Raw genomic sequence first — 23,775 nt, forward strand, 5'->3', positions numbered from 1 at the left:
AAATCACAAAAGCCTTTCAGCAAGAGAGAGAGAGAGAGTATTTGTCAATATGCAAGACGGGCAACATACTGAATAGCAATGTGTGTATGAAATGTAAAATGCTGAGAGTAAAGCAGAGTACCAGACTGCACTGCACTGGACAGAACTGGACTGTGCCGAATGAGTGTGTTGCTGTATCTGCAGCAGCTTTTGCTGAGTCAGAGAGAGTTCACTCGGCAGTGATGAGTGAGCCACAAGGCTCGTGTGCTCAGTGCTGCCCCTCCCTGGCAGACAGCACACAGGGTGAAGGATCGTTAAAGCAGTTGCAGGAAATGTTTGCCTCAATCACAAGCATCTGCCATCTGTCATATCTCCATAGTATTCTGCCGTGATTCAGCATCAGATTAATGGCGGTGTATTGTTTCTTAGAATTGTGGTGGTTATTGGCTCAAGCTTCTTCCCTGACTCTGTGTTATGCTATTATTAAACTACAGATATGGCTTTGTCAGCAGGAAACAACCACTGTTCACTAACTCTCTGCAGATGTGCTCTGAGTTGCTCCCACTGCTTTCATGCTCTCACTGTTCCTTTTGTGGGGTATTTATCACATTTAGCTACTTTGAATAATTGCTGCCGGTTATTTTTTGCACAACCTAAATAAGTTTGAAGGAGATATTTATTATCCACCACTAAAACGTTAAGTATGATACAAGTGGTTTACTAAAAGTCTGATGGCCACTTTAAGTAAATGTAATGATGAAATCTGTTTGGTTTATTCATTTTCAATATGACAGTTATAATATATGATATAATATATGTGACTATTAACAGTTTCTTTCCCCACTCTCTCCTTTTTCTCTCCCTACACAGAAAAACTGTACAACTCTACTGGACGGGAACTACGGCGAGCCCTTTTTTCCCTCAAGCAAATATTTCAGGTAATTATGATTCTCTTAAATGATATCTTCCTATGATTAAGCTCAGGAGTACCAGTTTCTGTTGTTTTTGTTCATGATCAGAACCAGCATGTTGAATATCCTCTGCTGTGTTCAGAGGTAATGATCGTGCCGAGTGCATGTAGCCACATTAACATGCATGAACTTCGTGTAGCGTGCGTGGCACATGCGTGAGTGTGCCCACTTGCACACTCTCACACTTGGACACAGCATGGTTTTCTTGAGGCAGAGTTGAGCTGTTCAGAGTCTGCCTTCGTGGCAGCTGTGGAGCTTTCAGGTCTGGTCACAATTCACACACTGGGCTGGGCCGAGCTGGCCTGGCGAGAAGTCAGACATTGAGGGGGAGGGTTAACCGACAGTTAGATGGAAAAGAGAGCAACAGAATTGGTGCAGGCCCAGAATAGATCAGAGTTCACCTCACTCTTTACAACATGAGTGGCTTTTCAATGTTGCAGAAATGTAGAATACTTATAACTCTTGTTTAAAAAAGTGCACCTGTCTTGATACCTGTTTATTTTCTCCAGACTACAGAAGTAAATTGTGTGTCTTTGAGGCTTATATGACTGACTCATTAGCCCCTTTTCAATCGGAGGAAACGTCCCCCAGAAATATGGTCTCTTAAAAATAAATAAATAAATACAAAAAATCTATTGGCTTTTAGGGCGGAGCCTGCAGTGCCTCCAGGGCTGAACGTCTGACAGATGTTTTTTGTAATCCAGGATATAAGGTGTGTAGTGGTTGAATCACAGCAATGGGGAGTCCATGAACAGGCTACAGGCAGCCATACTGTAACTGTATGACATGAACTGTAAGAGTCTTAGTATGGGTTCAGTTTTGCACAACTTATTAGTTCATGACTTCTTCAATCAATCAATCAATCAATCAAAGTTTTATAAAGCACCTTTCAGACAATTTAAATTGCAGTTCAAAGTGACAAGAGTGCAGAAAAAGTGATTGACGATAAATAAGTTTGTAGAATCATTGAGAGACTAATGCACATCAATAAGAATTTAATCAAATCTTCTTAAACGCACAGTGAGTAAAATCCGCCACCAGGGCACTCTCAATTAAAACAATAAGAAAAGATAACGTCAAGGCTAGCAGGGAATCATAGGAGTTCTGTTTGTCTGGTTGGCCGGACTTAATTGATTAAAAGAATTTATTATATTTATTTTCTTATTATTATTCTAATTTATTTCTAATTGTCTTTAACATTTCTCTCTGTCTCCTTGACCTCTCTCCAGGATGACAAGGACTTGGTGCATGAGTTTGTGGTGGCAGAAGGGCTGACATGTTTGATAAAAGTGGGGGCTGAAGCAGACCAGAACTACCAGAACTACATCCTCAGGGGTAAGTCGACAACAGAGCAGTGTACACTCACAGCACACTCATTTCTACTTTCTCACAGCTCGATTTACAATGCTGGCTAATCAAGGACGCCATTAATCACTCATATAACACTTCCCCCTCTATTAACCTATCCAGAACCACATGTGTTTACGCACACCCATGTAAATTGATGATCCTGCCTGATGACCTCCTCACACTCACACATTTTAAAGCACATAAACATAATCAAATGTGTGAAGAGGATAATGCAGAAAATTAGGCCAAGTTCAGCAGCTGCTGGATGTATCCGTCCCACGTCGATGCGGTGAAAGGTCGCTCTGTTTTCATTAAGGTCCTGCAGGGTCTGGGGCGGTTTGTGCAGGTATACTACAGGACAACTCACTTCAAGGTCACTACCATTTAACAGCCTGCTGTGAGGGACAGGTCACACATGCTTAAGAGGCCAATAAAAGTTTTGGCAGGATATTGCAGATCATAAAACAACCCCCCCACCCCCCCAGCTCTCTTTTTTCTATTCTCTCATTTTAGTTTTTCCTCATGCATTTCCTCATCATTCCATTAAATGTGCTGCACTTCTCTTAATGAACTGGAGCCAGCACGTAACGGCTTTATTACTTTACTGCTATCAATACTATCAATATCGACACATGTTTGGATCAAACTTAGTTTATAAAAATAAAAAAAACATTTAAGTCTGCAATTGCATATGACAGATATTTTTAGTTGTTGTTCCATCATTAAGCATTGCTAACAGGAGTCACGGAGAACTTCATTTGTGGTGCACATTTCCATCAGAAGTAAACCCCCCTCATGTTTATTCAATGAACGTCTATCAACCACTCACCCTCTCTATTTCCAACTTTTCTTTCCATTATGCACATGAACATGGCTCCCCACCTGGACTTCCTCTGTAGGCTAATGTTTGAGCTTCAACTGAACTTTGCCTAGTCTCTGACTCTGATAAATCACATGGGGTAAATGGCTAAAACAAGGTTGAAGTGCTAATTTATAGCCCCATCCACGCACTCTCTAGTTTCCCCTCATGAATCTCCACATCACCATGAGAAACTTAACCAAACTACCACTCTCCCAAAAGCCCCTTTAACCTGTTTCAACTCCTGACCTAATTTTCCCTGAAGCAGCTGAGGAATTGTGGAGTGCAGCAGGTCTCCCTCCCTTGTGTGTAGGAGAAAGCAAGTGGAGCATGTGCTGGAGCGCAGATGCACATGTCAGAAATGTACACAGATCTGGCAGCTTTACTGTTGACGACTTCCAAGAGGAGCTATGTCATAAGAAATCCCAGGAGGGGAGTAAATTCAATGCCTGAAGTGTTCACACGTGCAGAAAGATAAAGGAAGATAGACAGAGCAGGACCCTGTAGTGGTAATTGCTTTGGTATCAAACATTGATCACTTCTAATGTGGGTTTTTTTTTTGCTGTTATGTCTTTCAAGTTCAGGCCAGTAAAAGGGGGGAAAAAAGTGAAAAAGTAGGAATGTGGCCTTGAACCCATCTGTCTGGTGTGCATTAAGAGCCTCTCGACAAAACAATCTTGCTCCCTTTCATGAATAAAAATCAATCTTGTGTTTCCTTCTTAGATGAAAAAGGCACACGTGCACACCAGTCGTCCTGCGTTTGTACAAAAACAGGTTCCCAGCCGGAGCTCTCTGGAACATAGCCGTCATTGTAAAGCTCACCAATCTACACCATCTCACTTTTTGTTTTTCTCATTTTTTTCATCCGTCTTCTTTAAAGCCCTGGAGGTGTCTGTGGCCAGTTAGTGCTCCCTCAGTGATGTGTGGATTTTCTGGGTCTGCATGGCTAGGGTCAGGCCCCTGCCATGGGCCTCTCACACCTGGCTCGAAGGGCTTCCAAGCTTGGGCTTAGCTCCTTAGAGGCGTGCGCTGTTTGCTCGAGGGAAAGCTTGCATGCCTTTATCACCCCATCAGTGAGAAAGGCTGTGAGGTCACTCTTTCAGAGGTGCCTGTTGCCATCTGGTACTCCAGTAGGCCTCACACTCAGCCCTGCTGAGGTGCTGCAGACACACAGGAGCACAAGAGGTAATGCTGGGATCATTTGGAAATGTTTTTTTCTAGAGTTTGAAGTAAGCATTTAAATGATGCTAGAATCATACCTTAGATAAACACTGACGTTGTGTTCAATACAAAACATGGAAGTTCAGGGATGTTGTGTTGCGCGCCTGTTGCCCGATGTACGGAGGCTGCAGTCTCTGTCGCAGTGGCCATGGGTCTCGACCCTTTTCTGCATTCCGTCCCCCGTTCTCTCCTCCCAACATCTCCTAACCCATCCTAACCAATGGAAGCAAAAGTCACTGAAGTATATATATGAAAAAAAAACATTGAAGTGAAATGATGAAGCGTGAATCTGGAGAGGGGTTTTTGTAGTTAGGAGAATTGTACTGTTGTTGGTAATTACCTGAAGTATCGTATATCCCTACACCTCAGTGTTCCTCAGAAAATAGCCTGTTACACGCTGAAGAAGAGCGCGTGTTCACAACGTCCATGTGACACTTAAAACAGGATTTTGGAGTGCTGTCCTAATTGTTTTTCATGTTTGAACATTTCTCACTATTCAGCAGCCGGTTGTTTTACATTGAAAGGGAGTTGAGCATTTGTTTTTCATTATCCCGAGTACATTTGGAGGCTTTTCTCCACTTCTCTGTGTGAGCCCCTTTTGAACAAAATACACGCCTACTAGATGTCTAACAATAAACTATTTGAACTCACTGAGGATGACAAAAGGCGAGTGAAGAAATAGAATGGCTAAGATGCAAACAGTGAAAATACTGTTAGGCGTTTGCTTCTGTAATTTGTCCACTTAAAGAAGACCTGGTTGTCACAGTAACACATCACTGCTATTCACACAGTAGAGCGTTACCACCTGTAAATAAAACACCCTGTGCATAAGGTACGAGGAGTTCCTTCACTAATCTCAGAACAAGATGTCAGCGGTGCTAATTATCGCGAGGAGCCTGACGAATAAAATGATACGATTTTCTCCGACTGTTTCTCTTGTAGTATTTACCGAACCACCAAAAATAACAACTGTGTTTAATTGGCAACCGTAAAATATGAACAGCAGAGAGCGGGCAGATTAAAGACAAACCAATTACTGTCAACTTGAAGCAATTACGCTCCACTTTGAAATGCTCACTGTTGACATTCCTCCACGTAGGCTTTGTTTTAAGCAACACTTTCTCTGTTTTCACTTCTCAAAGGCCTTGCCATTTCTGTCACTGCATGATTTTGTTTACAAAACACTTGCCATCTCCAAGCCTCCGGAGGATCAAATTGAAAGTGAAGCTCGTGTTCATCATCTGTGGGAGTTTGTAGAGAAACCAGCCCTTAATTACGCCCTGGACACGTTTTGGTGGAACACATTCTTAAACTTAACATAAACTGCCTTCATTCCCAGGAGGCCATATCTCATCATATGTGATATTTTATTGTACATACACAGGCCTACATGCTTTAAGTTATATTTGTGAATTTATTGCCAGCACAGGAATGGGAGTTGTGCTGTAAACGCTCCAAAAGTATTACCGTATCAAATAAGTCACGCTCATATTTCATCTTATGCTTTTATCTCGTCCTTTCCTCCTCTCTCTCTCTCTCTCTCTCTCTCTCTCTCTAACTTTGCATTTCTCTCTTTCTTTATTTTTATGCTACCTTTTTCAAATCTTCTGTATTTAATGCCACAGCATTTATCATACCATAGCTTAAAGCACCTTGACCTCCAGGTATCCAAAGGGGGGGGGGGGGGGGGGGGGGGGGGGGCTCGGATGGCCTTAAAAGGAACGGGGTGTGTGTTTGAGTCAAGTGTTTCATTGCCATTTAAAGAGTCTGGGGCCGATACAGGTCTCAATCCAGCTTTTACTGTCACAAAAGCAGTAACTGCAGTCTTTTTCACAAGGCCTCGAGTGCACCTGAAACTCAAAACCCTTTTGTTAAAACTTCTGTTGGTCTCTCTTTCAATGAGGTGTTGTTACTTCTTTTATGTGGACGATCAGCCAGGCAGAACATGCAGGCTCACATGCTCTGTTTTAGTATACTAAAGTCATTTCAAAAAAACAAAACAAACACATTGATAGTTTCTGTAAATCTACCTTTTCAGAAAATCACAATTCACAGACTGGCTCTGCAGTGATCTCATGTTATTAATAACACAACGTTTTTTTTTCCAGTGACACCAGTACATCCACTGTAAGACTGACGTTTTATTTCTCTTAAAATCAGGATCTTTGTTGTCGTGGAATAGTCTTGACGCAGCCTCTTTAAACATTTTACAGAGCGTAACTAAATTCTTCTCTGGCTGTTTTGCCGAGCATTAAGTGAAAACCCAGACATAGTTGGGTTAACAGCGTTGTTGGAAGCCCTTGTTGGAAACAGTGTATTGTGTTGTCTGGCTGTGTTATAGTAGGTCGTCAGCTCTAGAGCAAAGGGGAAAACCTTTAGTAAGGCCCATCGTCTGTGTAAACATTTCCATTCTGTCTCGGCTGGGTCAAGAGGTCTTTTTGCTAATGTATGAATGCATATGCTGCTTATTGTAGGAGTGAACATTTCCTTGTTTGTGTAATCAAGGAAGAAGTATACGTAGGGGAAGTTGAGCAAATGTTCTGGTTAATCCTTCAGGATAAAGGAAATTTGAGAGGGAAAACATAAGAACTGCTGACACATATGTGGAGTTAGTATGTGCGTGGAGTGCGAAGGAGATCTCCAGGAATGCCCCCATCGTAGCAATAGAGACCTGAACTTCTGGTTTGTAATGAGATCCCATGGGAACACGTGCATGTTTTCCACCCACTCTCCTGCAAGTCTGAGAGCCGGTCACTGCTTCTCCTGCCATGTGCAAACTTTTCAATCTGAAAAAAACCCCACTTCTTTAGTTCCAGACACTCACACTAATGACACCTTTCTTATGTATTCAATGGTTGATTCATTCACGATTCTGTCCAAACACTCATGTTAAATTCGAAAGGTCACTTGACAAGGAGGCTGTTTTGTTTATTTTTGTTTTGTTTACTTCATTACAAATGTGCTCATTAACTCCTAAACCATAAACCAGCAGCCCACCAAAGCATTCTAAAAATTACATTCACTGCTCACGAGGTCCTGTCCTTGTTAAAGCCAGTTACATTTTGGAAAGCCAATAATATTTTCATGTGCAATTTGAGGTCTGAGTCACTTTTCCAGGATGACAGAAATGACTTCATTTGGTCGAAGGAAATTTAGGAAATGAGCGCTACACATGGTTTCAGCTCAACTCTCTTTACTCTGCTGGCAGTATTTTGTCTTTGCCTGCAGTCTGGCCTCTCTCTCTATTGAATTAAATCCCCAGCCTTCAAAGTGACTGACATACTTGTTGCTGCACTAAAACACATAGTACTATATACTCCAAGAGCTGTTTAATACTGAGCCACAGGTTTTTATTTTAACATTCTTTAGCTCCAGGTTAACAATTCAAAGTTTAAAGTGAAAATCTATATCCAGTCAACCTTATACTAATAAGACAAACAGAACAAGGTGTCATGTTGTTGGTTAAGTGTAGAGCCTTGTTCATACCGGATACATCCCACACTGTCCTCCCCTTCTTGTCAGACCCTGCAGACCCCCTCAGACCCTTTCTGATCCCTTCTCACAAGAGCCAACCTTTTGCATCTGAACCCAATTCAACCCCACCTGGCTGACCTATATTCTGCCGTTCTCTGCTCCTGTCATCTGCAGAAGTTTGCAGGCCTTTTCAGGCCTTTGGCACTAGAATTACAACCCTGCGCTGCAGCCTATTTGACTGTAGCAGAATTCAGTATACGAGCCAATTATAAGATTGTTTGATTTGGTTCATTTCTCAAGCTCTCATTTTGTCATCTCTGACCTTGCTGTCTAAGATACATAAACTATGATTTGGAGAAAAAATAAATCTTTAGCAGTTGTGCAGCACACAGGCAAAATAAGACTGAAATTCTGAGTATTGGAGTGTGTTTTACAGCTGATTCCTGTGAGCTGACTGTTCGTGTGACTGAATTCTGCATATGGCTGGCCAGATCTCAAACAAATCACACCACTGCTCTCCTAAGAGCAGTAAGAATCTACACCAGCTCATCTTTCAGTTTGCTTTTCAAGTGGGTGGATGTCATGCAGTAACTTTTCTCAAAAGTCCCATCCCCATTTGGATGGGATGGGAAAGGCTCATGTTGGGCTTTCCTTGGTTGTTTTTGTCATTAAATGACTATTTTCTAATATTCCTGTGGGTGCCGTCTACTCTATCAGTTTTATGAGGTTTTAAAATAAATTTTAAAATGGAATATGCTACGTCCGTATTTCCTCACAGCGTACTAGGCTCTGCTCTGTACTGCAGTACAGTAGTTCATCAGGTCTGCAGCGCCTCAATCAGAGCTTTATCAGCAAACTACTGAGGAGGCCCCCTATTCACTTTATGCCATTGTTCCATTAGGTTTGTTTGTTTGTCTTCGGGGAGTGTATTTGGGCTTAAGCCTATAATAAACTGTGTCAAACACTGGCAGACATTTATCTCAGGACTGAAATAGGAGCATCCCCCTGTTGTTTTACTGTATGCAGCCCATGTAAGTCTGGCAGCTGGCTTGGTGAATTGGTCTGGCAGAGGCAGTTTGTCTGGCTCTAATGATCTGGGTGATTAGCTGAATTACAAATGGAAAGTTACCCTGGAACGAGTCTTATCCAGTTCAAGAGCTGTTTAATGGGCCTGATTAAGAAACTTATCTTCACAGCAGACAGTCTGCAGAATGAGAAATGTCAGTATCCTGAAGTTACCTGGCTGCTCTTAAAGGTATAGTATGTAGAATTGCATGACAGTATTTACAAAAATACCATATTAATTTAAAATTGACTAAGCTTATATTTGTTGAATACTTACATTATCTCAAATATTTGCAACGGCTATCAAATACAGAGGAATCTGTAATTTTACAGTTGTAACAGGACTCGTCTTGTTGCAGCAGCTGGCATTATGAACCGCCATGACAGACACAAAATGTTTATCGTTGACAAGGAAACAGCAGATGTTATGTCAAAGACCACTGCATAATGGAGTGGGAGCAGCTCATGAAATTCTGCTGTACCATTGATGTATGTGCTGCTGCGACAAAAAAGGTTATGTGAACAATACTTGGATACATCACCTGCAAACATATTGTCTTTCTCAGGTTGGTTTCGCACGTGTGTATTGACTGCGGCCCACATGGAGTTCGTTTTCACAGGGGGGGGGGGGGGGGGGGGGTAGCAGAGAGAACTCCCATGATTCCCCGCTTGCCTCTACGTCATCTTTTGTTTTGGTTTTGTGAGCCCCCTGGTGGCAGTTTTTACATACTGTGTGTTTAATATTTTAAAGCTTTTTGATTACACTAAATTCCATCAAAATATCCAAACTGTCTATTCTAAAGCTGCACTAATCAATATATGTTGTATTATACATAGTCTCTTGGGCTATTTAAGAAGTTTTATGACCTGCAGCTCAGCTGTACTGTGTTTCTCTAAAGGGGATTGAATGTTGGAGTAGGTTACAATATCTTTGTCTTTTTAAGCATCCTTTTCACCTTAAATATTTTTAAGCATAGATTTGCAAAGTCCACCCTCTATGTTCTTATTCTGACCAGTTTATGAACAACTTAGCTGTTTTGTCAACCATCCTTTCCTACCATACTAGCGCCATACCATACTTCCTTTGAATTAAAAACCAGCCAATCGCAATGCAAGGATGGCTTGTAGAAAGAAACTTTTTGTTGAAAAAAACTAAAGGAAATATGCAGAGAGAATCAGAGCAGAGTCAATGGTTAAACTCATATCAAACGTTGCACCAAACTGTGTCATAAGCCGGTCCAAAAACATCATGAGTGAAGTTTAAGGGATTTATTCTTTGATGACTCATTATCAAAACTGAATGCCAGTAGAATGGACATGATAAATTATTACAATTGTATTAGCTCATTTATTTCTACAATCCTGTATGGATGCTTTTTCCTAGACTTTGCAGTAGAACATCTGCAGCTTGAGTGGGTACAGGGAGGCACACACCAGACCTGAGTGCAACTCCTGGCTAATGCAGACCATAATAAGATAAGAGGCCCTAAGTTGCACTGTAAAAGATGGAGATTTGGCCTCCATCCCAATGCCCTGGTAAAATAAATGTTGCACACTGACAGACAGTTTGGCTGACCCAGTTTTGATCAATTCCAAAATGTTAAATGAAACCAAAGGGGCAGAGTGGAGAGGGGAACAGTTTTGTAGAGTTTAAGCTGTTGAATTGATTTCTTGCCTTTTTTTTTTTTGTTCTGTGTCTGCTGCCTTGCGTTGGTACTGCCACCCAGATCCCACAGTGCTTCTCACCTCAGCAGTAGTCAGGGAGCAGCCCTTCCTGCACATTCCTGGGGCTGTGGAAGATAATTGCTTCTGTTTATGGGAGGGAGAGGCCCTGAGGAGACACTTCCACCAGACCTTAAGGTTTTACTTCTCAGAGTTCTGGTTGGGACACAGAAACAGGGTCTTTCTCTTCCTTTCTGTAGCTTGATAACAATTCAGTCTTCAATCTACACCTCAGCAAAAAAAAAAAACAATACTTCAGTATTGAAGTGCCAGAGTGATGCACAGATGCCACACCGCTCATTAAACACTTCCAAATTTCTTCTGAGTTTCCTCCATCTATCCTGCTGCATAATGCATTACATTTAAATTCTATTCACCGTGCTTTGAAGGAAGCTCATTGTCTGCCAGCTTCTCATTACGTGACAAACATGCAGAGGGACTAAGCAGTGTTATTGTTATACTTTGTGTGAGGTACTGAAGAGCTGCTCATGATTACTCGAATGGAGGCCCACATTTTTGGCTCCAGATCAGTGACAGACTCGGCACTCACATGCTCTTCTTATTAACTCTAAGTTATTGATGACTGTCAGTTGTGGACGTTCAAAACAAATCCCAGGTCCTGCGGCCACAGTCTCAGTTATTCACAAAAGTAGGCCGGGAAAGTGCACTGCAGTGTGACAATTTCATCACAGTCTCACAGGCCCAAGTGCAACACGCAGGTTAGTTTTCCATTTTCTGCAGCAGTTTCACAGCTAATTTAATCACAAGTGTGCGGAAATCTGTTTGAAGCTCACAAAGGTGATTACTTTGAGGGTTATTGGATGTTTCCTTTTAATGGTTTCTTACCAGACACTTTCACCATAATGGGAGGGTTGTGTTCTTTTTCTCTTTTAAAGACAATTACAAACTCATTTTACCTCACGGTTAGTAGACTAACTGCCCTTCAGTGCGGCTTATCTGATTCAAAGTTGAACTGAAAAAAGAACAGCTGGAATCAAATCATTCCAGGAAGCAGTATTTGTAATAAATCTTAGAGAAAAAGAAAATGATTGTGAGGTTTCTGGTATGGTTCTTACAGGTTTCAAGATCAAAATCAGGTCTCTTTTTCCACACTTTCCACGTGATTAAATTAGCTGTGAAACAACACATGACATTTATCAAGATTACATTTTTTCAGAGATATGTTTTAGTAAACAAAAAAAAAGCCACCGATAACCTTTTGAAACTCTCCTTGGATAATGTTCAAAGATAACACATCAGGTTAAGTCTTTTCATTTTGAGCTTGACTTTTAGGAACCATCAGCAGTCGTGTGATCTGTCAGCAGCTGAGCATTCAGGTTTGTAATGACACTTTTAAAAGCCTCATTAAGGTGCCCTATCTTTTCTCACCTCCGTTTTTCAAAAGGCATTCCTCTAAAAACAGAGGAGGAGAGATACTGTACACAGGTGCACGCGAGAGATAAAAGTCTGCAAGTCAGACATCAGCTACTGATTTGAAAGGAAGCATGCGGCTTTTCACTCATTCAACAAGAGTCGCATTATTTAAAAGAATGTTATATTGACCACTTTTTTACATGCTACTTTAATCATTTTCGTCAGCAGTACTCCTGAAGGATGCTTTCTGGACTCTGTGCACCAGCTGTGCGGTTATGTCATTACTGCTGTCACTCATCTGTCAGCAGCAGTCCCATACAGAGTGGGGGACTCACAGGAGAGCAGGACACTCTGGCCCTCGCTGACTGAAGGGGTTAATCATGTTTTCATAAACACACTCTGATGTGGTCGGCTTTGATTCGCTGCATTGTCCGAGCTGCTGACTGCTGTGACGCGTTCTTCTGAGCGCCTAGCAAGAGAGGACTTTTAGGAATGCTCTGGCCAGACATGTTGTGAGTAATTAAAAGATGAACTGCAGCAGCATGCACACACACACACACACACAATCTTGCAGCATGCACACAGCACCTGCACCTGGGAATTTTGGCTTATCCACAGCATATTCACTTTTTCATGCTCCTCCAGAGAAGAGGAGGGGAGAAGAAATATATGACAGAAGCTGCAGCCTCACATCATCACATGTCAAAAGAACCTTAAGAACTCTCTAGAAGCTGTTTTGTTGTAATCAACATCTTGCTCGAAGATTGAACTTTTCTTTTTCTGTTATTTCTATTGAACCTTTGAAAACATGCAGGTTGTAAGTCTCTGCAGTCCATTAAGGAATCTCCAGCTCCTTGTACATCTTTTAGTACAAGCTCATCACCTTTCGTCATGTTTAAAAAAAAAACAACTGAGGAATCTCGTGACTTTTTTTTCTCTCCAGAAAATCCTCTTCAGTTTTACCCTCCAAAACCCCGGCTTCTGCCAAGAAATAGTCAAACAGGCCTTCCAAAAAATGTTCCACTTTCGATGTGTTCACTTGTTTATACTTCAGCTCTTTTTCCCCCCGTGTCAGCTAATGTATCACCTAAAGTTTCAGAGGGTTCAAGCTGAGCTCATGCTTGTTGCTGTCAACTTGGTGTGAATGCAGTGACCCCTGTTGTGTGGACAGCTACTGAGATGCTCTTAAAAAAGAAAAAGGAAAAAAAAAAAGTTGCTTTAAAAGGGACTTTTGTGTGTTCCCCTCATGTCCAGCAGTGTTCATTTCCCTCCCCCCCCCTCTTCCTTTCACAGAAGCCCTTCACTTTTACTGCCCCCCATTGAGATCCCTTGGCTCTTATTATGGTCTTATTTATGTATCCTGTTACAGATGGAAGTCATGTCAGCATCCAGTGAGGCACCCCGCTCAAATATTTTCCCTCCAATTGTGTCCACTGAATTGAGAGATATTTGTGAAGCCGTTTTTTTTTTTTCACATCTTTGAAAAGTGTATCGCCACAGCAGTTTAGTATGCATGATGTTTGATTTGTGATGGGTGAGAAATAACGTGAATTCTTTTCACTCAATTCACGTTTGTGTTTTATTAATTGACTATTCATGCAAATTCAATTGCAAAATGACATTCTCTCTGTCTACTTTTTTTTAATCATAAACACATAGAGTAATTATGTGGGCTCATAATGACAATATCTGCTGACGTCTGTTTCAAATGAAAACTAACAATTAGCTCAAATACAAGGTTGGAAAACTTTAATCTACTTTGCAAAGTAAAGATTTGCCTGAGATTCATGATCAGTTTTTTTTTCACTAAATAATCAGCAAACATTATTCCTCTTCTTCTTCTGGATGCTGAGCAGGACAAACATTTGGTTATCTTTTAAAGGTGAAAAAGAAAATATCAGAGGATTAAGCAGACCCTACCTTTGTCTTTCTCATTCTCTCCAGCTCTTGGTCAGATAATGCTGTATGTGGACGGGATGAACGGCCTGATATCTCACAGTGAAACAGTGCAGTGGCTCTACAGCCTGGTGGGATCCAAGGTAAAAAAAAAGTCGTATGAACATTCAGAGGAAGATGAACTGTGTAATTGTAAAGAAAAGAAAATTTCTGCTTTGACAGAATTTAAATAATCACACTCTGAAACCTCTCTGCTGTCTAAACATTGATGCACAGTGGTCACCTTGGCCCTCTAGTGGCCATATTTGGAAATGTGCTGCATATCTGAAAAAAACGTCATCATCCTGCTTCTTTCCCGTCTGTGTTTTCTTCTTACTAATGAGTTGTATTTGTATTTAATCAAATGCCTGTCTTCTCATCAATGTGGCCCATTTCCATTGTAAATATATGTTTCAGAATGATGTGGCAGCTGTTCAGAGGTATAAGATTAACCCTGATGATTTGTTTACATGACATGCTGTTTATTTCACTCTTAAGCTAATTAGCATTGACAGCCTATTACTCCTTTGTCTCGTCATTTTCTCTCTTTTTCACATTTTTAGAGGAATGGAGATTTGGAAGGTTAAAACAATACTTTTGTTCTTGTTGGATTTTTTTTACTATATATGAAGGTGAATCTATATATTTTTGGGTAGTTGTTGGTTGTATTTTTACTCCCTATGTACAGAACATTATGTTCGCATCAAATGTCTTTACATTTCTGCTCAGCGTCACTCGCGTTTCTTATCAAACCTCTCAAGATGTTTCACACAGGAAAAGGGTTTTTTTAATGCACAGAATATAAAACCAAACTAATACTCTGGTCAGTCTTAATTTATGTTTTTCAACAAAGACACTGTTCACAATTGAAATATATTCACCCACTAAAAATAGCTGGCTCTGATATCTGTGTGAAGTGTATTTCTTTCTTTTTATTTTTTGGCTCTGTGTAGTTCCGTCTGGTGGTGAAGACAGCTCTAAAGCTGCTGCTGGTGTTTGTGGAGTACACTGAGTCTAACGCCTCCTTGCTCATAAAGGCTGTGAATGTTGTCGATGCAAAACAAGGTAAGGGTCCAAGCTGACAATACAGCATTTTATTTATCAAGATGAACTACCTGGTATATTTTAATTTAACCTCAAAACTAATCAGAAATTCTGTAGGTTTGCAAAGACTTGGAATAACAAGAAAAACTCCTTTTGAAACACCTTTTGTATTTCTTTCTTAGAATAAAGTACATGCTCTGTGTCTGCAGGGATATTATGATTTTAAAGTCACCATGGATGATTTCAATTTCAGTTTTCCTTAATTCCATCAAGCCATCCAAAGTGTCAGCTGATTGCAGGCTCTCTGTTTTTACCGTAGTCCGAGCAGTTATCCGAAACAGATCCTTAAACGTCCATGCTAACATGTCAGCATTATGTTTGATCTTTGTTTGGTGTTTGCCTTTTCATTAACTGTACCACTTGTTGCATATCGATTGCTGCTGCAGACACAAAACTGTGGTCAAATGTGACGGAGATCCTAGATGAAAAAGATGGAGTGGATACAGAGCTGCTGGTGTACGCAATGACTCTCATCAATAAGGTCAGTGACTGGTTAATGTCAAATATCTGCTCCATCTATTTGTTTCTTTCTTTCTTTAAATCTTTTTTTACACCACATGTCAATCTACTGTAATGTACTGAAGAATCAAGAAAAACCTGTTGATGATGGTTTGGCTACAAGCTTGTTTGAATGAAGTGCAAATGTAATCTGAACGTTTTGATTACATTTGTGTCAAAATGTTCCTCTTCTCAAAACGACAGTCCAGCTTGCTGAAAGACACCAATACAATCTGATCCATTTTCTCTTCTTTTCCCTGAGACAAGTGAAAGAGTCCAACATAAACAGAATCCTCAAAATGACTTCAATTAAAACAAATTGTTGTCTGTACAGGATCATCTACATAATTAACTGTGTTTCAGATTACACAAGTTACAGAAACCTATGATGTCAGAGCCCCTAACCATAATAATGTGATTGAAGTTTATTCAGATAGCACATCTATCATTATTATGTGGTGCAGTTTTTCTTTAAACCGATGCCTAAACGTATCACCTTTAGCAGTTATTTCTGTCTCTCTATATTGTGGATTTTTTTTCTGAATTATTGCAGAAACAGGTTTTGATCCCTTATCGTGTTTTTTTTAATCTGTTCTAGACTCTGGCAGGCCTCCCAGACCAGGATTCCTACTATGACATGGTGGACTGTCTGGAGGAGCAGGGCATCGAGACCATGGCCAAGAGACACCTGAGTAGGAAGGGCACTGACCTTGACCTTGTTGAACAGTTTAATATCTACGAGGTCAGAGAGCCTAAACAACGTGCATTAACACAGAAGAGTGAGAAATGTGTCCAGAGGTTTCTCTTTAGCGGAGAAAAACATTGATTTACTGAGTTTCTCTTTAATGCTTTGGACCCAGATGACTCTCCGGCATGAAGACGGTGACGATGAAACGCAGTTGCCACCCAGCGGTCGCAAAGACCGCCGTCGGGCCAGCATTGGTGGCACAAATGAGAGGCGTGGCCTAGAGAGAAGACGTAGCCGGAGACATTCCCTCCAGAACAGCAGAGGCCACGCTTCTGCCCCAGCTTCACCCAGCAGCCCTCACACTTCTGCAGGCAGCTTCGTGCCCTTCAGCGGCCAACGTGTGGAAGACATTAGTGAAAGGTGAGACGAGGGGGGGGCCGCACAGAAATGGAAAACTGGAAGATATTCAAGAGAAGACATGAAACATTCTCTCTGCTTCTAGTTGGCTTAAATGTATTGTTTGATCCTATTTGTTTAAACCCTGAGAGACAGCCATGCGTAGACGAGAATCACAAAGGATCCATGGAGTTTAACTCTGTTTTACAGGAAACAGCTCGTCTGCAAGCCTTGTATTATATTTCTCTTTTGGAGAGATGCTTCTCTTCTGTGAGAGCCAACAAAGAAAATTGAATTAAAGAGTCATTAAAAGAAAAGCAAGGAGAAGACTGTTGCTCAAAAGTGACGTTTGAATTAATTTTTCCAAGACATTCTTCTGCCCTTCTGACGGAAAAAGAGGCTTCTGTGAACTCATGATATGAGCTATCTGCTCTTCGTCTAAAGCCTCACTTCCTTTAGTAAGAGTGCGTCACAGAGCCGTCAGAGTTATATGACACAAACTTTTGTGACTGCACTAACTCACAGCAACCACAACTGGTGATTCAGGCAAGAAGCACATTTCCACTTTGTTTATTTTTACAGCAGCGCGGCCTGCACCCAGTGATGCACTAAAATGTAGTCAGAAAGTTATTTTGACCGAAAATAAACCCTTTTATTCCCGCTGTTTATATGAGAACCAAAACAAGGCGTTCATTTTAAACTGAGTATTACTTCTTTACTTGCTTTTGTCTTTTTTTTAAAATCACATCTTCCTGTCACTCCTGGTTTCACAGGTTTGGATCCACGATCATAAATAACACGCTTCTCGAGAGCAGCACATGCACTAATACTCCTGGTAGCACTCAGGTCTTTAGGTGTACTTAAATTCAGTTCAGCATGTCATTTGATACGAGCCAAGCTTCTTCCAGTTCAACACAGGAAATTCGAGCCGCCTTTCAAGCTCACCATTTTTTCGCGTCGTTAATGAAATCCAGACAACCAGGAGGGATTCAAACGGCCAACTGTCCACAGACTCCAGTTTGAGGATGTAATCCAGAATATCAGTTAAAAGGCCCTCCACTTCTCCTGCAGCCTTAACGTCTGTTCATCAATATAATATTTGAGCCTATACTCTAATCAATGGGAGGTGTTTTATATGTTAGTTACTTTGTTTGTATTCATGTGTCTGTAACCGTCGCCTCTTCAAATCCATCGCTTATATTAATAACGTTGTCAACAAAGTGTCTAATAACCCTGTCATACATCCTTCAATGTTTGTATCTTCTCTCCACTAACATTTCTTCTAATGCTGCTATTGACAAGCATGATTCTGTCATCTGTGAGTTGTCTCTGCTCTGTTTCACATCTTGTCTCTGTCCAATTTCTATTTCCGCTCCCCTGCCTACATCCTCCGTTTCCTCCCTCCAACCCTCCTCTAACAGAGAAGAGGACGAAGAAGAGGAGGAAGGAGAGGAGGAAGAAGGAGAGGAGGAGGAGGAAGGAGAGGAGGAGGAGGAGGAGGAGGAGGAGGAAGAAGCAGATGATGAAAGTCATCCAGTCACTGAGTCCTGTAGGCAGGGCGCTCACAGGTATTTTAGAGAGGGTGGTGATATGGCTTCCCACTTTTCCTCATAAAAGTCTCTCCTCTTCATTTCAAAGTATAAATATGTCCTTGTTCCCTTTGGACTCCTCCTCTCTTGTACTTTGTCATCCTAGTGCGGCTCCAGCTGTAGCAGACACTCCTAACATGTGTTTGAACGTTATGTGTATGGCCAACATCCTCCCTAAAGCCAGTGACCCTGAAGGGCAGAGAAAATATCTGAGCACCAAGAGCAGAACTTCTTCTCCTGTGTCAGCACCACCTAAAAAGAGGACCTTTAGTCCTTGGTGCGTTCTTTCATGCCCACATGATTGTGTTTCCCTGTTGCTCTGCCAGGTTCTGCACATGCTCAGTTTCAATCTACCACACCTTCAACCCCCCTTTCACCCCACTCGTTCCCAGACTTCAAACACGGCTACATGTGTTGGGGCTTAGAAGAGTGAGCAGAAAAATGCTTTAGGTTCAGGGCAGGAGCAACAGTTTTTAATGTTTAATTATTAAGCCTCACAATTTGAAACAACTGTCCTTGTCACTGTTGTCTGTGTCTCTCTCACTGCACACACAGCAACACGCCCACAGACTTTCCATTTTTGTTGAAAAATAAATAAATAAAAAAGAAGCTGTCCTCTAAAAAGGTTTGCCCAGAAACGCCCTTATGTCCCATCAGATGTGATTTATGTTGCACGTGTCATCTCCAATGAAATGTTGCACCAAAAAAAAAAAAAGGGAACTCATTAAGACTTCCTTTTCTCACTTGCTGGAAAGAATTATTTTGTGCAACATTCGCGTCTCATCTGTCTTTGGTTGTGGCTCTTTTCCACATTCAATCTAAGACAAGTCAGTAAATTATTTCAAAGCATCAAAGAATTCAGAAAGCAGTGTGGGTTCCAGTCAGTGTCTCTTGGTGGTTCATGTTTCTGCAGAGATCTGTGGCAACACAAACAAAGAGGGAAGTCTATTATCTTATTGCAATGTAAGCCTGCTTCGGTTTCCTAAATACAGACAAAGTGGAATGCCACTAAAACCATTTTATATATTATATAGACGGGATATTAGAGCTTGCCTTCCTCCAAACAGCAGCACGACTTGTAAAAACGTACAGACACATTCTCGTTGTTGGATCTTTTGTTTTGTGGTCTTGCAGCCCTCATTCCTACCTCAGATATCTGTGTCACTCTCTCTTTGTGTGTGTGCGTGTGACTAATATTTAACTAATTCCTCTTTGACGTGTCTGACTGTTCCTCTCTCTTTTTTCTTTCTTCTCACATCTATCAGTCTGACTGATTCAAACAACTTGTCTACATCTAACACAGCTAGAAAGCCCCGCTGGGCCGAAAGGTAAGGGCGGTCACTAAAATGAAAAGTTTGAAAGAAAGTTTAAACTCCGTCCACACTGTCTGAAAGACAAAAACTGTCTGTATGATAGTAGAATTCCTATCAAATTCTGAATTGCTGTAAAGGCTTCTTCTCTGTCTTGTTTTAGAAAAGAACAAAGCTAAAAACAAAAACTGATTTGCCCTTCTTCCAACAGAATCAGTGCAAATGGCACTCCATACCCTGGCAGGCACCAGGCTCTCACATCTTCCAACAATCGCTTCTCATGTTCAGCAACATCCACACCTGACTCCAAACCCGTAGAGAGGTCGGTAACTCCGTTTCTCCACAGATAATTTACACATAAATGATGAATTATTGCTCGATGAATCTGAAATGTTTTTATTTGGACAATTGTGCAAATTCCTAAATCAAATGTTCTCTCCTCTTTGCATGTAGACCTGCTTTAGGCGGCTTGCTGACTTCATCGTACAGACAGCATCAGGAGTCTCTGGCTGCAGAGAGAGACAGAAGACGCGTAGAGCGAGAGGAGCGTCTGCAGAGAATCGAAAGAGAGGAGAGGAACCGCTTCAAGTTAGTCTCACCTTAAGAAACCAACCAAACACACAGCATGACTTCATGTCAGAGAGAATATATATTTCTTTACTTTGTACTGTAGGCAGCTGTACAGCTAATAAAGACATGCTGGCATGGGTAATTTCTAGAAACAGATGGATCCAGAGAGACAAATCCACAAATCTTCCGTGAGCCTTAAAAAAGCTGGCTGTCTTTCTTTATGGGGTGATTAGATGCACTCAATCATATCAGGAGGAGTCTGTGTATGTTCTGCTCAGGTGTCCGAGCTTTTTATGACGCTCTGTTATATAACAAACTATATAGATCTTGGATATTCTTTTTAAATAAGATTATCAAACTGTTTAAAATATTATATTAATTTAGGTGTGTGTATGTTTTCTCTGTTTTTCCATTTCAGTCGGGATTATGGGGACAAGAGGGAGGAGCTAAGACAAGCTCGAGAAGAAAGGTGAGCTTTTCTTTTTTTACAGTTAAAATGCTGCAGTTGTGAAAGTAGATCAAACAACTGAGATCCTACTTTAAATCGATAGCAGATGTAAAGAGGCTTGCACCCTGCCTGAGGCTGAATTATAGGTGTCAGAGCCCCTAAAGGCCTGCTCACCATTAAGACGTTCCAAAGTTAACAGGACAAGTGTGTAATGGGGTTTCAGCATGCATGAGCACCGTGACTGTGTGTGAGTGTGAGCCTGTTTTACAGCATTCTTTGCCCACACACTTTTCTCTTCATTAAATTGAAATGTATTTCATCCCATTTTAAAAGCTATTTAAGTGAAATTTGACAATAAAAAGAAAATCTGACATGACAGTTTTCCATAATTACCTAGAAAAAAACCGATGTCTATTATTCACAAAATCTTAATATTTCTTAAATTAAGTTAGATTGTCAGGAGTCAGAACTTTATAATGTTTCCAGTTTTTGAAGTTCTTTCACAGAACGATGATTGGATAAATGTTTGTACCGTAAATTCCGTACTATTGAGCGCACCTGGATATAAGCCGCACCGGCTAAAAATAAGTAAATAAATGTATTTGTACATATATAAGCCGCACTTGATTATAAGCCGCAGGTGTCCACGCTATAACAAGAGCTATTTACACAGACGTAGGCTACCGGTAACATCCGCAAATACTGTAGCGTCCGTACGGACGTTAAAGGACGACGAGAGCGTTCAAATAATAACTTTTAATAACCCGATCACTGTCGGCCGTGACCACGCCGTTTACAGCAGAGAGCAACACATAACTTGCCGTAACAATCCAACTCTCTCACCCATCGTTCTCTCATACAGCCACTCAACACGTTCTCGCTGGTGCATTCACTGACTCTCCACATAATCGGAATTATGAACACATTATCAACTACTGACTTTACAACATGAACCGTTACAATACGAAGCCTAGCCGACGGTGTCTGTAACACGGCTGATGAAAAAGATGACCGTAATATATTTCACAAGAAAAAGTCCATCCATTCACTGCCTCAGAATGACTTCATTACTCACTTCCTCAGTCTCTGTTGTCGCTGTCAGTGTCATCTTAACGTGCAGCAGCTCTGTTAGCTTCTTTGACAGCCAGGTCGATCGCCTTTAACTTGAAAGCTACATCATATGCATTTCTCCGTGTGTTTTCCATGATGAGGGTGCGTGCATGAAGCGCAAAATGACTGATATTAAGATCCGACGTGACGAAGTCAAATGTTTTTGCGGCAGAAGCTCATTGTCCCCCATAAAAAATCCATGCATTAGCCGCACCGGAGTAGAAGCCGCAGTGCTCGAAGTGTGAGAAAAAAGTAGCGGCTTATAGTCCGGAATTTACGGTATGTTAAAAAATATGAATAAATTCAAATAACACTTTCACAACCCTCTCATGGACATTTTTAATTAGCATTCTTTTCCCTGAACAGTCATAGCATCCCACATGTTTTTCAAAAAAAAAAAAAAATCTGAAGGGAGAGTTTAGTAATTAACATTTTATTCAGATCTGCATGCATGTGAACCAGAGTGTGCAGACATCTGAGGCTACATTCTTTAATTACAGGTACAAAGCCGTGGAGAGGTTAGCTGCAGAAGAGTTTGAGCGAGAGCGGCCCAGAGTGACAACAAGAGGGCGGACAGAGATCACTTTGTGTTTGAGTCCCATGCCTACAAACCGCTCAGTGTCCCGCTGCGTAACGCCTTCGTCTATTGTCTCACAGGAAGACAATGTCACTACTGCACTCCAGACATCAGGTAAACAGTGGTTATTTATCATTAGTGCCCAAGCTAAATAAACATGAATGGACTGTTATGTAGACCTGGGTGCGATATTGCTGCACCTGTCTCACACTCATTAATGGTTTGTCACAGTAATTATAGCACAGAAATTAGACCCAGCTGCATTACTACTGAACCGCTGACTTTGGATGTGGTAGTAAAATAAATTGAACTTTGAAGTGTTTTAGCTGCCCTCATGTGTGTTTGTTTGGAGCCAGAAATGACCTTATATGGAAGACACTGGAGATATGCGTTAGTACAGTATGTTTTTATCCTGGATGTCAGGACACAGTGGAACTCAATCCCTTATGCACACCGTGTTTATATCATCAAGTTTACTTTTTGTGGGATCAAGAAGTGCTGCATCGAAGAAGACTTGAAATGAGCTTTTAGACAATTATCATTAGAAACTATGAGTTGTAAATTTGATCCTTAACATTTGCCAATAGTGAAAGCATCCCCTGCAGGTCTTTAGAAAGAATGCAGGTTTAAAGCCCTTCACCCTGGTTTTGAAACAGACTTCGGCCACTTCTTTGATTTAACCAGTGATGTGTTTGCTTGCCTGTTGATTGTGAGACAGGCTCTGAAAAGGTCCATCACAAACATCTACATTTGTGACTTTTAAATGGTTCAGAAGAGGTTCTGATTCAACAGCCTCTGTGATCATTTTTCAATGGCTGCAATCAAATCATCAACCATTTTTAAACAATCTCATAATGGAACTATGAATGTATAGAATCAGTTTAAAGCTCTTTTAATATTAAACCAGAATCCGTTTGAAGTACATAAAGGATGTACTGAAAGTAAAGCCATTTTTCATTCCTCTTTAAGGAACAGACCCAATCTCAGAGCCAAACCTTGACACAGAGACCAGGACCAAAAGTCCAGCACCAGAGTTACTAGTATCACAGACTTCCCCCACATCTCCCTCTGAGCCAGACAAGCAACAGACTGAGACAGAGTCGTCTGCAGAGACAGAGGATGCTGCTGAGTCTGACCAGGCTGCTGTGGCAGCGCCGGCGTCAGATGGACATTCAGGCACGCAGAAAGAAGAGCAACAGGAGCTGGAGGAAGAGGACCAGAGTGAGGCTGAAGTAGCAGTAGAAGAAGAAGAAGAGCATGTAGAAATAGCAGAAGTGGAGAATGTAGCAGAAGCTGAAGAGCCGACTGTGGAGGTGAATGTAGAGTTAGAGGAGGAGTTTGAGAAGGAACCATCGACAGAAAGGGATGTAAAAGAGAGTGTACTACTGAGCGAGAAGGAGAGACAGAACGAGGAAGTGAATGAAAAAGACAACTGTTCTGCATCCAGCATCTCCTCCACGAGCAGCACTCTGGAGAGGGAGGAGCGGGAGGAGAAACTCACCAATGACATCGAAGCAGGTGTGGTGGATTGATTT

General features: G+C 41.3%; 1 protein-coding gene across 3 annotated transcripts in view; it reads left to right on the forward strand.

Annotated features, from left to right (window-relative positions):
- fhod3b (formin homology 2 domain containing 3b) overlaps positions 1-23,775 on the forward strand; it is an 80,734-nt gene that overhangs the window by 46,647 nt on the left and 10,312 nt on the right. Inside the window, exons 4-18 of one of the 3 annotated variants that reach the window (XM_079344270.1) lie at positions 850-917; positions 2,180-2,285; positions 13,960-14,054; positions 14,904-15,015; positions 15,441-15,535; positions 16,151-16,294; positions 16,413-16,660; positions 18,058-18,204; positions 18,332-18,502; positions 19,491-19,553; positions 19,747-19,857; positions 19,989-20,123; positions 20,524-20,574; positions 22,164-22,354; positions 23,210-23,758. In XM_079344270.1, the coding sequence (XP_079200396.1) occupies positions 850-917; positions 2,180-2,285; positions 13,960-14,054; positions 14,904-15,015; positions 15,441-15,535; positions 16,151-16,294; positions 16,413-16,660; positions 18,058-18,204; positions 18,332-18,502; positions 19,491-19,553; positions 19,747-19,857; positions 19,989-20,123; positions 20,524-20,574; positions 22,164-22,354; positions 23,210-23,758 (2,286 nt within the window). The remainder of the gene's footprint in view (positions 1-849; positions 918-2,179; positions 2,286-13,959; positions 14,055-14,903; positions 15,016-15,440; positions 15,536-16,150; positions 16,295-16,412; positions 16,661-18,057; positions 18,205-18,331; positions 18,503-19,490; positions 19,554-19,746; positions 19,858-19,988; positions 20,124-20,523; positions 20,575-22,163; positions 22,355-23,209; positions 23,759-23,775) is intronic. The other 2 variants (XM_079344271.1, XM_079344272.1) reach the window with 2 other exon arrangements.

The sequence above is a fragment of the Symphodus melops genome, assembly GCF_947650265.1.
Source record: "Symphodus melops genome assembly, chromosome: 5".
Classification (NCBI taxonomy): domain Eukaryota; kingdom Metazoa; phylum Chordata; class Actinopteri; order Labriformes; family Labridae; genus Symphodus; species Symphodus melops.